The sequence below is a fragment of the Antrostomus carolinensis genome, unplaced genomic scaffold (assembly GCF_000700745.2).
Source record: "Antrostomus carolinensis isolate BGI_N321 unplaced genomic scaffold, ASM70074v2 scaffold16656, whole genome shotgun sequence".
NCBI lineage: Eukaryota > Metazoa > Chordata > Aves > Caprimulgiformes > Caprimulgidae > Antrostomus > Antrostomus carolinensis.
Genome location: NW_010322665.1, coordinates 28,950 through 44,352, shown reverse-complemented (window position 1 = coordinate 44,352; position 15,403 = coordinate 28,950). Strand labels below are relative to the sequence as shown.

General features: G+C 37.8%; 1 protein-coding gene across 1 annotated transcript in view; it reads left to right on the top strand.

The window, feature by feature from the left end:
• Positions 1 to 223: 223 nt before the first annotated feature.
• The window catches only part of LOC104526779 (atrial natriuretic peptide receptor 2), a gene marked incomplete at its 5' end in the record, with an annotated part of 31,766 nt that continues 16,586 nt past the window's right edge, over positions 224 to 15,403 (top strand). Inside the window, 10 exons of the mRNA XM_010170328.1 lie at positions 224 to 356; positions 2,745 to 2,895; positions 4,066 to 4,170; positions 4,790 to 4,892; positions 6,444 to 6,589; positions 9,162 to 9,234; positions 11,246 to 11,393; positions 12,861 to 12,947; positions 13,215 to 13,358; positions 14,656 to 14,777. Coding sequence (XP_010168630.1) covers positions 224 to 356; positions 2,745 to 2,895; positions 4,066 to 4,170; positions 4,790 to 4,892; positions 6,444 to 6,589; positions 9,162 to 9,234; positions 11,246 to 11,393; positions 12,861 to 12,947; positions 13,215 to 13,358; positions 14,656 to 14,777 — 1,212 coding nt within the window. The remainder of the gene's footprint in view (positions 357 to 2,744; positions 2,896 to 4,065; positions 4,171 to 4,789; positions 4,893 to 6,443; positions 6,590 to 9,161; positions 9,235 to 11,245; positions 11,394 to 12,860; positions 12,948 to 13,214; positions 13,359 to 14,655; positions 14,778 to 15,403) is intronic.

Below are 15,403 nucleotides of genomic sequence, written 5' to 3'. Positions count from 1 at the left end.
TCTCAGTGAGTGTCAGAATTTTTCCATTAATGTGCATTTGTGATTACCTATACAGCCACTAAAATGCCTGACACTTTTCAGCTCATAAAAAGCAATAGGAACAATAGATGAAAATCACTACAGATAAAGTTTTGCTTTTGTAGTTTACAAAACACAAGATGCATGCACCTGTAAAGTAGAAATATATAGCAAATACATTGGCCCATGATTGTGTTTTTTCTAGGCCTGGAGATGTCATGGGTGCAAAGGCCTCCAGAAAAGGCTGTGAGTGGAGAATTCTTCAACGTGACCTATGCAGTCTTTGCTTCAGACAGCTTTTATCAATATGCAGTGCAAAATGGAATCCTTTCTCACAGGTATTGCCTCCTATAAAAATGCTTTCATAGTCATGAGTATATGCGGATTCTGTGTGTACTTTTTCAGTAACATGATTGGAACACATACTCTAGGCTCTTTGCCAATTCCTTGCATCTCTTGAAATCTCTTACAGCTCTGTTGGCCCTGATACATCCCCGTCTGCAATGGCTTTGGTCTCAGAGCAGCCATCATGGCATGCTTGCCTGCATGGTCAAGGATAGGGCACATCATTCCCTATCTGCCTTACTGTCTCAGTGCAACTTGGAACATCCCTTCTTACATTCTCTACACAAGTAATTTTTAAAACTGAAGTTTAAGCACGAGTCCCAGACTGTGTCTTATTTTAAGCATGTGTTTGAAGTGAACAACATGGATATGAAAAAAGAAGCTGTCCAAACCCTCAATCCACTGAATTCAGTGATGAACTTCTTTTGATTTCTGTGGGATTAAAATCTGTCCAATGCTTATATATCAACTCAGAGACTCTGTTGGTAACTGTAGACACAGAGGTTAGATACAGAATGTTTAAGTGTACAACTCCAGATCACTGAGAGGCTTAACACATCTTGATTTTACACTTTTGTCTGTACATAGCAGTTCTCTGTCCATATACTGCAATGTCTGGTACAGAGGTTGCAGCTGCATTTCCCTACCTTCTGTGCTGTTCTTGGTTAGTGTAAGACATGTTTATGGAAAACCTCACATTTTTCTCTGCCAGTCTGAGTGTTTATATTGCAAAGTTCTGATTATAAAAGCTGTTATCCAGAGATATTTGTTTTCTTATTGAAAGATGACCTGTCGTCCATTTGCAATGGCAAAAGTTGATATCCTATTTTGATTGTCTGTGTACTATGGTTATGCAGTTTTGCAAAAGTTGTTTATGACATTTTCTGAAATTTATGGCCAGTAATAGTTCCAAGAACTTAACCATAAAGCAGGTTTTTTTCACTGATTGGAAGTGAACCTGGATGTCTAGTCTTTCCAGGGAGACCCACTCCCTTAAATCAGTAAGGAATTTGGAAAATTCTGCTCTTTCTGTACTTATACCTATATCTTGCACATAGAGATTTATTTAAACTGAGAGAGATCTATGCTGTAGTTTTTCAAAGGGATCAAATTTTCACCTCATTTTAACTAGAAGACTACCTGGTTGACTCTTTGCAGTGACAGTTTACAGTGGCTGACCCAAATATGGCTGAGGAGGGCAAGTCAATGTATGGGTATCAGCATAGCTGAGTGCAACCATGATGAGAATAAAAAATACAGAATACAGGATAAATTTTAAAAAGCAGCCATAAAGACAAATATATGATGGAATTATGCACCAACTTGCTTAAGTATTTTTCTTTTTAACTCCTGCATGGTCTCAAAGGCCAAATATTTTATCTGTTTAGATGTCTTGGGGACTGATAAATTTTCTTATCTCAGGTTTCAAGTATGTCTATGTGTTTGTAAATCTGGCTATAAATACAGTCTACATCAACCTGACCCCCTGTGTTTGTGTTTATTTCTTATAATACAGTCTTCTGTCTTAATTCTACTCATTACTGGCTAGTTCTTTCATTAAAACAAACTGAAAACAAAATCTGGGTGTTCTGACATTGCTTTATAGAGATCCATCAAAAGCGCATAACATTTAAACTAAACCCTTTAACTAAGTCTCACTATATCTACTGAGTAAACCATGTTTGTGGAAAATTATTTTATTTTAAAGGCAAATTTATTAGAGTGATAACCAGCTGAAAGTGTAACTAAGAAGTGGGGAAAAGTGTTGCATCACACATTTCCAGGTAATTACATTAATCTTTAAGGGATGAACTTTCAAAAGGCCCACCTTGTTTTGCAGAACAGTCTATTCATAAAGTTCACTTTTTGTTCTAAATTTTTGGTTTGGGGAATTGTACTTGTTACTCTTGTCCAATATATTTATTTTCCTTGGCTGCTTGGGTTGTGGAGCAAAGACTGGAGCTGAATGATATGTATGAATCACGTGCATGGATGAAGGTATATAATTGAAAATACTGAGAATAAGAGTAGCCAGGGACACATATTTCTGACAGTGCAAGTAGAGTAATGGTATCTTCTGTGCCTGATGTAGTGTTGCCAAGCAATCCCATCTGGTCATTAAGTCAAGTCTGGGGAGAGAAGTGGAGGCTGGTACCTGCTTGTGGCATGGTCTCTCATAGAAGTCCTTATCACATGGTAGTAGACAGTTATCTTCATTGCTCTAGGAACACTTCAACCAGAAGCAAAACAAAAGGAAAGAAATGGTGTAACAGTGTTTGTTTCACTGCATATGTTTTTGCTGCTAATTTTTCTGTGCAGGGTAAAGAATAGACTCTCATATGCTTGTTGCAACTTTGGGATATGAGGAATGAATATAAAAGTTTCTCTCTCTCTTGCTGCTTGGCTAGCAATGCTACTGCTGCAAAGGAATTCTGTGAGGAGCATGAATGCCCTACCAGCTGGAAAGATGCAAATGGGGATAACTGCTGTGTCTACCATGCCAACATTCACTCCTGTCCTTTGGCCTTCATGGTTAGTATAAAGGTGCAGCATCATGTGCTCTGTTCTTATGACTGTATGAGACATCATTGTAATAACCAGGTTCAATTTTATGAAGTCTTTTTGTGATTACAGTTAGACCAAAGTTCAATGTGGTGATATCTGCCAGTTTTCAATTTTTTTTTTTTATTTTTTTTTTTTTATTCTTTGGATGCTGAGGCTGCAAAGCAATGGCTGGATTTTTGACAAGTCAGTACTCAGAATCTCTCATTATGTTTAGTGGGGCCAGTTTCATCTCTTCAAGATTGACTCACCTCTCTGTACAGTCAACACAGAAAGAAAGACAGATCATTTAATTCTAAAGGAAGCAGGGCCAATTGTCAGTTGGAGGTATTACTGTCCCTGCAGCTTATAGAGGGACCCTGAATGATTTGCTTGAATTACTGAAGTTGAGCAGGATGAGTATCACTGACTGTGAGTTGTAGAACTGAAGCCTGTATACACATGTCCTTAGATGGAATGATTTTTCTGTTAGATAACAGCAAAAAAAAAAAAAAAAGGGAATCCAAATACAGGATAACAACTTGTTCATGCACTGTAAGCAGGATTCATTCTTAACTTGTGTGGTTGGCTCATTATAAGCTCCTGTCCATCTCTGAATGTTTGAGGTTCTGTCTCTAACAATACAGTTTGGGACATCTTTTTTTTTTTCTTCTTTTATCTGTGAGGTAAGCTTTACTCTGCATAATAACCTTCAGGCAGCTGCCCAGTCTTCCTAGTTGATCTCCCTTCTGGCAATCTGACACATTCTTCATGATCAAAGATGGCGTAACAGAAAACCTAGTCTACCTGTCTTGCAGCTATTTCATGTACCCTTCGGTGTGTTAAGGCTTAATGTCTCCACAAGAGCTCTAGCTTACTTCTCGGCAATCCCTTCTTAAGGAGCTGTTTTATTAATGACTCCCTGGAGACCTTAGCTTATACCAGGACTTTGGTTTAGATAATGAGTCTCTATTGGAACCATCACATCAAACTTTTGTCTAAAACTTGTTGCTTGTGCTTTGGCATTTCAATAGATATGGTTATAAAATATCATTTTATTTGCTGTTAGAGAACATAAGTCATTCTAAGAACGTAAAAGAAGAGAAGCTATGATTTTCATTGTGTCATGGTTTACTGACATAACCAATATGTCTGATAAAGGGTAGAGGAGGAATATGTGGTCCATGGATCCCAGATGATGGCCAGATATTTACTCACACTTTGTCTACAGCTGGAAAAATGAGCCAAAGGAACTGGACTGCCAAGGTAAGATATATTTATTGTATACAGGATTTTATCTGGTTTGCTTTTTTTCAGAGCTTACTTTCTGTCAGTTTAGTGCAGTTCATATACATATTCCCCATCTCATTTGTCAGTGTTATGTGTATAAGTGATGCATATGGCTCAGTAATATCAACTCCCAACTGACTTGACTTGGAAGTAACAGCTTTTCACAATACTAGTCCTCACATAGTTAGAAGAAGTAATGGGGTTGGGAGGGAAGAGAATAGCATAATCTGCCCATTTAAGGCCTATACTAACAATATATTGCACTACTGACTGGACTGTGTTGCAGGTTGATATGGTCATTAGGGGGTTTCTACCCAGCAGAAGTAAAAGGGAAGCAAGCATGGCAGAATGCACAGGCTGATAGCTCTCCTTGGTGAAAAGAATATGCAGCAGGAGGGGAATCAGACTTGCCTTTCCCACAAGAGTTCTCTCTCCTGCTTCTGGTTGTCTCCCCAGAGAGAACCTGTCCTTTCTGATTCCAAAAAGATGCACACATTCTTTGGCAAGACACCACAATTGGACAACTGTTGTTCTAATAGCCTACTGCCTGCAAATGAAGTTGTGATGCTTGCTGCTTTGTTCACTCATTTGGCAGGTTGTTTTAGTTCACGTGGGTGTGACTTCTCTCATCGCACACATCAGAGTCGGGAGAATGCAAGTTGCTCTGGAAGCAAAAACCACAGTCCTTCCTGCAATAGGTATGTTACTAAACGAAGATGTGAAGGAATTGCTTGTTGACTGCAAATCACAATGCTTTTGTCATTCATGCAAAAGGGAATCCTACCCCACCTTACCACTGAAAATATGCAGAAATCTTCCCAAAATTCTTCTTCACATAACACTGTACATCTCAAAAAGTGTTTGAGCATCTAACCTCTGTATGAATCTAGAGCAGTAGGAAGCCACTCTTGTCAAATAGATGAGATCAAATATCATGACCAATAGCTTCAGGTACCACAAGACTTGTCTGCAGTTAATGGGGATATGAAAATATTATTGCAGCTAGTATGTTGTGAAGATCTCTACAGTCTTTGTCTGAAGGGTAGCAGAGTAGTCAATCATATTGTAAAGGTAGAAACCCAGCTTGGTTCCCTTGTTCAAGTTAAAATTCAGTTCCTCCCAAAGGCATCGGCCTTTAATTCCCTTCATACTAGCTGTATGCAGGGAACCAAAAATAACCCTAAAATTCTCTTAGCAATGTGAAAAGTGGACTTTATTTAATAAACTAAACACATAACCTGAAGAAAAATATTAGGTAAAATAGGAATATCATCACAGTACTCTTGTCAGCTACTCCTCCAGAAGTTTGAGAATATATTTCCCAATGTTCTGAAAAAACAAACAAACAAACAAATAAACAAACAAACAAAAACCCACTCCAATGTGGATGGAAATATTTAGCTATAAAATTTGCTATTCATTTCAAGACAGCTGCAGCTGAGTTTTCCAGGGAACTTACAATTTATCAGAAAATAAATTTTAAAAATGCAGCTCTACCCCTGAGGCAGAAAGTCACTTCTGTGATTATCCTAATATTATACTGGAATCAAATAGACTGAGACAGAATTATTACTGAGCAGTGGATTTTGTTTTGCTGAGGCTTTTTAAAAATATATATATATTACATAGTGACAGAATAATACCTTCAGCTCATCTCAGAAGGCTGAAGTACAGCATGATATTAGTTCAGTCATAGAGGTAAAATTGAAACACCATTCAGGACATTGGAGAATTAGTTTTGTCCTTCAGGGCTTTTGTTTTAAATCACATCTGATACTGCTGATAATTTTCATAAGACCTTGGAGAAAAATATATCCTTGAAGTATGGGTTGCAAGGTTTCATTCTGCAGTAACCAGTGTCTTCTGCTGCTGCTGAGGAAGGGTCACCAGCTTCCAGGGACCTCAAAGGCTGGATTAAGTACAAAGAATACAAAAGACAATGCCTCCCTTAAGGAACTTCAAGTCTCAGAAAAAATGGAAAATTAGATTAAGTGATTTATACACAAAACATGTCAAAGGCTTTGATGTAATTAACAATTTAATCTGATTAAAGAGATCCTGTATCACTTTTAAAATTCAGATTATTCTTTCAGCTGCTGGGGTGCTATCGCTGGATTATTCAAAATTTATTCTTTCTGGTACTCTGAGGCTTCTTAGCTCAAGAACCATGTGTTTAAATCTGAATACGACCTCATGGATGGATGAATCTGCCTTAAAGTATTCTGATATGTGTTTCCTTTTCTAATCAGTCTGTGGAGATGGCTTTTGTGAGGAAGAAGAAGGCTGCTCTATTTGTCCTGCAGATTGTGGGGAATGCCCACTGTCTGCTGATGCTAAAATAGCAATTGCCTTACCAATATGTTTAATCTGCACTGGCTTCATCTTGACAGTCATGGTAAGTATTCTTTCTCTCCTATTTAATTTCTCATACTTCCATGATTTTGTTAGTTAGAGAGGAGGTCTCTGTTAGTAGAGGGTTAGATTTTCTTCTGCACCCAGAACCTCTGTGCTCTGTGCAAAAACAGAAGGATGGGAAACAACATTTTTGGCTTCTTTATGAGGGGAGGCTCATTGTACTAGGAATTTTCATCCTGTAAGAGAGAAGACTGAAGAGGAATGTAACAGAGGGATAGATACATAATGGTAAAGGAAGAAGAGGTTTTTCACAATATAGGAACTAGGGAGTGCCAGGAAAGTAGGAATACTTTCCACTCAGAATAAAACTGTTATGAAATCAACAGATTCAAAACCCTGTGGAGGCCAGAAGAATAAATGAATTAAAAACTAAATTAGGAAAAATCATAAAGTGATTAGCTTCACAAGAGGCCATTAAATCTCAGAGCCAATATATAATTTATAATGAAAAACATTCAACTTGAGATATTCCTAAAGGAAATAATGAGAAGAGGATCTTTCTTTTGTTCTTGTTGTTGTTTGTTTGTTTGTTTTTATAGGCTCATTTTCTTAGTGTTACTGAACCACTTTGGTCCAGTTCAGAGTGATTAATTTTGCACAGTTGTCAATTATTATAACAGGCTCATGAATGAAAACAAAAAGGGAATGAGGAGAGAAGTGTATGAATATGGGAGAAGGAGTTTTGGGTACCTTTGAATTAATATGTCTGTAAAAAGAGGAGACAGCATGCTATTATGGCTTATTATTTCACAGTGCATATGGGAAAGAGGTTCTACATTCCTTATGTGTCTCCATCTTGAAAAAAAACCCCAAAACATTTCTGAATTTCCTAACAAGGATTTAGCAGGTGAATATGGCAGTTGTAGAGTCATTATGTTGACTGTGTACATAGCAGACAATTTATTTGGGGTTTGGCCTATAAATCCTGTAAATAGATAGGCTCCTCTTTCCTCAGGGTTCCCTTCTCTTTCCATCTTGTACTGCAGCTGCAGTGAGCATCTGAGTTATGCAAGTGCACTGGGAGGGAATGAGCAGGAGAAGGCTGATGGCCCACTGAGTAATGTACTGAGGCCTGAATCACAATCAGGTTTTGTCTCTATTCTGTGCTTCTCTGTGTGGCTTTGCGAGTTAGGAACTGAAGCACTGTTGAGAACTGAACACTTATTATTCACAGGGCAGTTGTGACAATGTTTATAGGAACTGTCTTGTAAAACAATATGATCTGATAGAAATGTGTAATTGGACAGATGGGAAGTTCAGACAGTTTTAAATAATTGGCATTTTAGAAAGAGCAAGGCAGTTTCTTGGCCTTGCATAGATTTATTTAAGGGTTTTGTCGCAAAATTTACCTATTATTTCTGCTATCCTTCTGTAGGTTTTGAGGTTTATTTTTTTCTTCTTGTATTTCTGTATACTTATGCCTGCTAACTTCTGCAGTAGCATCTTCTCTTTATGTATTATTGAGGTGATAAGTAAACAAGATAGGAAAGATCATTTTATCCAATTCCATGATCAATATCACGTAAAAAGAACCATTTGTGAAACTAATGCCTTCTTTAATCATTCAAGAAGAGGAGAGGATTCCTTTGATATCAGTGTCTGTAGCAAACCTAGTGGTCACTTCTAGCTAACACTTCTTTGTTCAATCATACCTTTGCAACAGAAAATGTAAATGTCTTTTCTCAGAAACCTTTTGACGTAAATGGGATTACTTAATTTTGATTCAGTGAGATCTATATTTGTCATAAATTCCTACTAAATGTCAACACAATCTCCACACCATGTTCCTTGCATATTATCTGGGGTTTTGTTACCTGATTCAGTGAATGCACAATTCCTAATATTAAATCCCATACTATAGAAAAAGGTATAATGGTGGTAAAATGCTACTTTGGTCTTACATTTTGACATTGACTGCAGTTATAACAGCTGCATAATTTAATCTGCTGCTCCTCTTTTGAAAGCATTTGTTTTCACTTTCTCTGTTAGTTTTGTGAGTCAGCTCTCCAGAAAGGCTATTAGATTGATGTCTTCTTTACAAAGTAGCCATATTCTTTATGCAGGAGTATTTGACATAATATGCCCTCATTTGTGGATTGAGGGCTAATTCTATTACAGGATACAAAATGTACTGCTTCTTATCTTGGGTTTGGGATGTAGTGTGTTCTTGTCATGCACTCACATAGCACAGGACATTTCCATGACATGAGGTGATGTAAATCACTCATCTGATGCCCAGGCTAAGATGTAAATGTAGTGAATAAGAAGTATGACAATAATGGAGAGTTTGTAGCCAATGCAAAATATGACATGTAATTAGATTCTAGTATATAGAATGTACAGTTTTAAAGATATTTATTAGATGCTGTTTTATTCTAAGCGTGTTATTAATACTCTTGGTTCTCATGGTACTCCTAAGATATATGTTGGATGCTTAAACATCAGATTTTTTTTGGATACTTATAAACTTTCATATTTGAAAAAAATAATCTCTGGTATTCCTTCAAAGTCAGTAGGGCTAAATCAGGAATGAATTTGATTTATTTTTGTAGTGGTTTCAATATCAGAAACAAAAGATGTTTTGGGATGAAAGCTGGATTATAGACTTCACCTGCATCAAACAAGGTTAGTAACTTGTCACTTTGATACTATGATCAGTTTCCTTAATAATTTTGAGAAATAATCTCAATTGTAAGTACATCTTTATGTTTTAAAGATTCTACAAAAGGTGAACCAATTTGTGAAAGACATATCCAAAGTTTCATCTCTGTAACCTCTGTGAGCTGATCACTGATATTTTTTTTGAAACTTTAGATGTCAAAGTAATTTTAAATAGTTTCTTTCTTTTTTGTGGTGATTTGTCAATTAAAAAAGACAGGCCTATCCCAAAATGAAAAGATAACCTCTGTACCTGGACAAAATAAATTACAGTTGCTTCAGTGGATGTATCATTCTGTATAATTGGTCTCTCTAAGTTGCCCTAGATTTGCACAAATATAATGAGGGATATAATGAGATCTTAATTTCTTTCAGTGTATGTTATCTGTGACAGACTTGCTACAAAAAGTGGACAGACTTTTTTACATTTGCTTTCTGTATATAAAATATTATTTAAATTGTTCTCATTAAGCATGTTAAGAATAAGATGTTATTATATGCTTTACTATGCTGTACTTCAAATAGGTACTGATTATTTACTTTGCTGTTCATTGTTTTAGCATTCAGAAAGAAAACAATGCTTAGACCCTCAGAAAGGGTAAATCTGTAGAAATCTTTTGAAGTTGATAGGTCTGTTCTGATGTACCCTCTCATTTTCTGTCCTTGTAAGGAATTGCTAGAAAGATGTCTGCTTTATCTGTGTTATGTCATTGTGTTGCTAGTAGAAGTGTCAAGACATTCTTGTGTTAATATACAGTAGACATACTTTCAGCCTTGGGTTTGAACATTAATTTCTGTGTAGTTTTGGTATGATATCCTCGTTGCTGTAAAGAACAGATGTTGGTTTAGAAATTAATTTGAGCATATAAACCAAACCAAATTTCAATCTAGATTTGTGAAAACAGAAATGGAACACTCAAGGTCAATATAGGAAGAGAGGAAGACAAGCAGATTTTCAGCCGATAGTGAATTAGAAGAGGTCATAAACATCACACGGGAGGAGAAGCAACAGAAAGAGACTGAGGGAAATTAGAAGCATGATCAAAAAATAATACATTAAAAATTAATTTGAAAAATCCAAGACGAGAGACATAGATTTCTTGAAGAGGAACCTGCAGAGCAACAGTACTGTTTATGATATAGGAATGATAATTAACAACTTAAGAGTAATGAGGACTGATAACATGATGAGATATGGAAATAGACAGTATGCCTCCTCTGGGCAGAGATGCCCACAGCAGCCTGAAAGGTATGGTTATCTAAATGGAAACATAACAGCAGTGCTCTACCCAGGGTATGTAGCCTGTACTGTGAAAATTTAGCTTTATTTTTTCAAGATAACTCCTTTTTTTTGGTGCATTGCACCATATATATGTATTATATATATATTTTTTCTCAAAGTTGTCTCAAGGATTTCTAATACATTTCTGGGTGGAATGCTGTAGAAAGACTCCAAACATCAACACAATTTTGAACTGCATATGGATAATACTATAGTGTGGGAACATGGCAGACCTCATGTAAGGTGAGATGCCGGACTTCTTCAGCCACACTATTGGATACTGATACCAGGGAAAGTTGAGAGGTTTCAGCAATGCTGAGACTAATTGGCTAAATCTGAGTTTTAATTAGAGATTATTAAATTATATGTAATTCATTAAATTGGTTTTGAAATCTATTTTGTTACCTTGAGCTGGTCGAGATTAAAAAACATGTTGAGATCACTGTTGGGTTTTTTTTTAATCTGACTGTATTGTTGCTCTTCTCTGACTTCCCTCTGGTGTCAGAATCACTTCCCACATTGCTTTACTTTACAGTCTTCTAGGAGCTCCAAATAGACTTGTTAAAGTATGGCACAGGGCTTGCTCTGCTTCCCTGGGTTCTGTCCTTGGCATCTAAGTAGCAGCAAGGGTTAATATACACACTGGGCAATAATATACATCTTCAGATGCCTTTTCTCATCCTACATCCCATTTAGATGACGTAGTATGGACAACAACAGGAAGCATGATGACTGCTCCCCTAGCACCCAGTGAGTCCAATGCCAGCTGTACCACTGCTCTGAGCTCCTGCACAGCAGCTGCTAACATGTCAAGGAAACAGTACTTCACACAAACTGGAAGATAGTAAGTCAATAGATTACTTATTTACTGCAGTACCTACTATACTACAGTTTGACCTTGCTTTCCTGTTTCTCCCCACTTTACTACTGGTAGGTAGTGGAAAAGCTTGCATTTCTTGTTACACCAAATCCAGTAAGTTAATAAAATCGTCTGACTTCGGTACAGCATACTGGCTGTGGAATATCTTCTATGCCAGGCTTCTGTTTTGGTTGTCATTTCTCCTTTTCTCTTGGGGACTTGTTAAAAGTCTGTGGCTGCAAAATGTGTCTTGCATCCATTAATGAATGGCCTTTACTGTTCAAATGTATTTGGAACCAATGGGTTTATGCAGCCATTTTTCTAAAATGCAAGCAGAGCACAGCTAGGTTCTTTGCACTAAAGAGTGGCATCCCATACAGTAGCACATTAGAAATCCTATCCTTAAACCAGCTGATGTGACTAAAGACAGAAAGCATTTCACCTATGGATAACATTATAAAGGTGCACATCATATAACTATGCAAGTGAATAGTATAGCCATATCCAGAAAACAATTTTTCCCATAAAAATAATATAACTAGGGGACAGGGGCAAAACATGTGCAAAGATTGAAGTGATACTACCATTTGAATACAGAGGGCAAGACCTGTGCTTTGCAGGATAGAGGAGCTTTCTTAGGATCATCAGGTAGGGGAGCAGTTGCCTTTCCAGCATGAATCACTGTTCTTGAAAATCACAGCAATTTCGTTGATAAGACACTGTGTCCAGCATGGATCTTTTACAGTGATCATTTTTGCTGCTTCTTTCTGAATGATGACATTTCCATCATCTCCCTCAGATGAATCAAGGTCAAACACATTCATCAAGGGTGGAAGATGTAAGAATGGGGCATTCAGTCTCATTGGCAAAGCACCTACATCTGCTACAGTACAGACCCTGTACTCTGCATTTGTATGGTAGGGATCACTTAGATTCCTGCATGTATCTCCACTGGATTCCTTTATTCTTCCAAGGAAAATTGCTTTGCTGTCTGCCAAACTCAGCTGCTTCATCACTGAGAATGCTTCATCCCATGAGAACAAAAGGATGTTAAGTATCACTGGTGCATCTCAAACACAGTAGACAGAAGCAATGGATAGCAGGGATATTGGTGCATGTGTTTCACTAGCTCTGACATTTTCTTTGCTGCTACTCCATCATCCAACTGCCTCAACTGACTCTGACACTCTCACATTCCAGATGTCATCCATAGATTAAGGGTGATTGAATATAAACACTAAGGCTTCCCTTATGATAGAAACAGGGCCCTGTCACCTGTCATGCACTCAGATTCAGATTTACACCCACATATGGATGTGCTCAAATTCTGTGCCTCATCTCTAAAAACATGAAGCTCCCCACTGCAGAAAAAATATCCAGTTCATTTTTGTGGTCTGTCTGGCTTATGAAGTTGGCCTAAAAATCAGTGAACAGCATTTCATTCTGTTTCAGTGATGGTAGAAGAGTGGCCATAAAGAAAATAATGAAGAAGACATTCACACTGTCCAAATCTATACGTAAAGAAGTAAAGCAAGTGAGGTAAGAAGTAAAACCTGAGAATTGTATGTTGTTCCATTTTTACACTGATTCTTTAGGGGTTACATTCTGTTCAAATGTGACTGTAAATTCATATTCCTCTTTCTTTCAAACTTTGCTTTGACATCAGATCAAAATCTTCTTATGCCTGTTTTACTTTTCTCCCTACATTGTGAGACAAAGCACTTGATTTCCCAGTTACCCTGCAAAAAACAGGAGGGACATCCATGAAAATTGCTGACGTGCTGTGATTTCTGATGATTTTCACAGGGAACTTGATCATCCCAATCTCTGCAAATTCATTGGAGGTTGTATAGAAGTGCCAAATGTTGCCATCGTGACAGAGTACTGCCCCAAAGGCAGCCTGAGTGATGTTCTGCTCAATGAAGACATTCCTTTGAACTGGGGATTCAGGTAGAAAAAAACTTCTGAAGAGCTAAATGACACAAACTGTGCTATGTGCTGTTTAGGACAAAGTATTAATTTTAAATAAAGTCCTTGGGTAGACAGGCCTGCACTATGATATGTTGAGAATGGAAAAGAAAGTGAATTCAAACATCCAGGCCAACTTGTCTTCTAGATTTTTGAGCAACCATATGTTTAGTGCTGGTCATGCTAAGCCAATGACTTTTCAACTCACCTCTAGCTATACTGCAAAACTGTTTTTAAACCTTTTTTCTCAGGTAACTCAATTTTTTTCCACAAATATCTTGGGCATCCCCATTTAATTAAAAATCACTGCATCTCTTTTTGTGAAGACATGTTGGTGAAATGGTTAGCATACCTACCAATGCTTTATTATATTTACCAATGCAGAAAATGAGCTCATATTGTCAATGAAACTTCCACAAAGGCAATGACATTGTTTTTTGAGAATAATCTTCTTGGCACACTCTTCCTGCTTCTGCCTTACATTTGCCTTCAGTAAAGAAAAAGATTGTTAGAGAGGAAACCCTCCAAATAAAGCGAGAAAGTTAATAAAAATTGTTTCTCTTGTAGTAAAAGCACTCTCAAGGATACAAAGGTACTGGGAATTTCTAGAAGAAACCCAACTGCCTGAAGAGAGGCTAAAGGCCTATGAACTTAGACAACTGAGTGGGAGTTAAGGACTTTCAGCAACTCACCTTAAGTGTTTTTGAAAAATGACACAAATTGAAAGCTATTGCAGTCATAAGGAGGCTTTCTGTCAACTTCAGTAGGCTTTGGAGACCCTCTTGAGTGAAGGTTCAGTGGAAATACTAGCTCATACTAGAGCCACAAAGATGATTAGGGAGTGGAACATCTCCCTTATGAGGAAAGGCTGAGGGAGCTGAGTCTCTTTAGCTTGGAGAAGAGGAGACTGAGGGGAGACCTCATTAATGTTTATAAATATGTAAAGGGCGAATGTCATGAGGATGGAGCCAGGCTCTTCTCAGTGATGTCCAATGGTAGGACAAGGAGCAATGGGTGTGAGCTGGACCCAGGAGGTTCCGCTTAAACTTGAGAAGAAACTTCTTTACAGTGAGGGTGACAGAGCCCTGGAACAGGCTGCCCAGGGAGGTTGTGGAGTCTCCTTCTCTGGAGACATTCAAAACCCGCCTGGACGCCTTCCTATGTGATCTCATTTAGGTTCCTGCTCTGGCAGGGGGGTTGGTCTAGATGATCTTTCAAGGTCCCTTCCAATCCTCAACATTCTGTGATTCTGTGATTCTCATTGATTTTTGTCTTTCAGGTTTTCTTTTGCTACTGATATTGCACAAGGAATGGCCTATCTTCACCACCACAAAATGTATCATGGACGGTTGAAGTCTAGTAACTGTGTGATAGATGACCGATGGGTTTGTAAAATTGCAGGTAAAAAGAAGATAAGAAACAAAATTTCAAAACTAACCATTGTGTATAGGTTTCACACTCAACACTCCTCCCAAGCACCTCCATGTTGACATTTCATGTGGAAATGCTGACTGTACCAGCCTTCACTATAAGTGCCTGGTGCTGAAGGAAGTTTCATGTTTCATTTTATCATGTCAACTCATTTAACATGTGTCACTGATGCACACATCAGATCTCATAACTGATGTCAACATCAGTCTAAGCAGAAACTATGTCTCATTCTCAGTTTTGGTACAAAGAGAAAACCTGAGCCATCATCAGTGCTGTAAAGACATGGAATAATGCTAACTAATTGGTAAACACAAGGTAGTGTCTTGGAGAAAAGCAGACTCAACTCAGCTTTCCAGTCCTGTACACAAAACTGAATCGTATTCTCCCAGAGACAGAGCTACAGGTCTGGTCTGCTCCTGGTGCAGGAAGACACTGCAGGGACAGGAAAACCACTGGAGAGTCTAGTTTAGTTTGCAGCTGCCCAAGAGAGTGAAAGCAATGATCATCTCTTCTACTTCCTGCCCATAGCAGTTACCACACTGTTTAACCTGCAGCTGACTTAAAAACAGCAGCAACAAAATTGTCTTTTAGTCTTT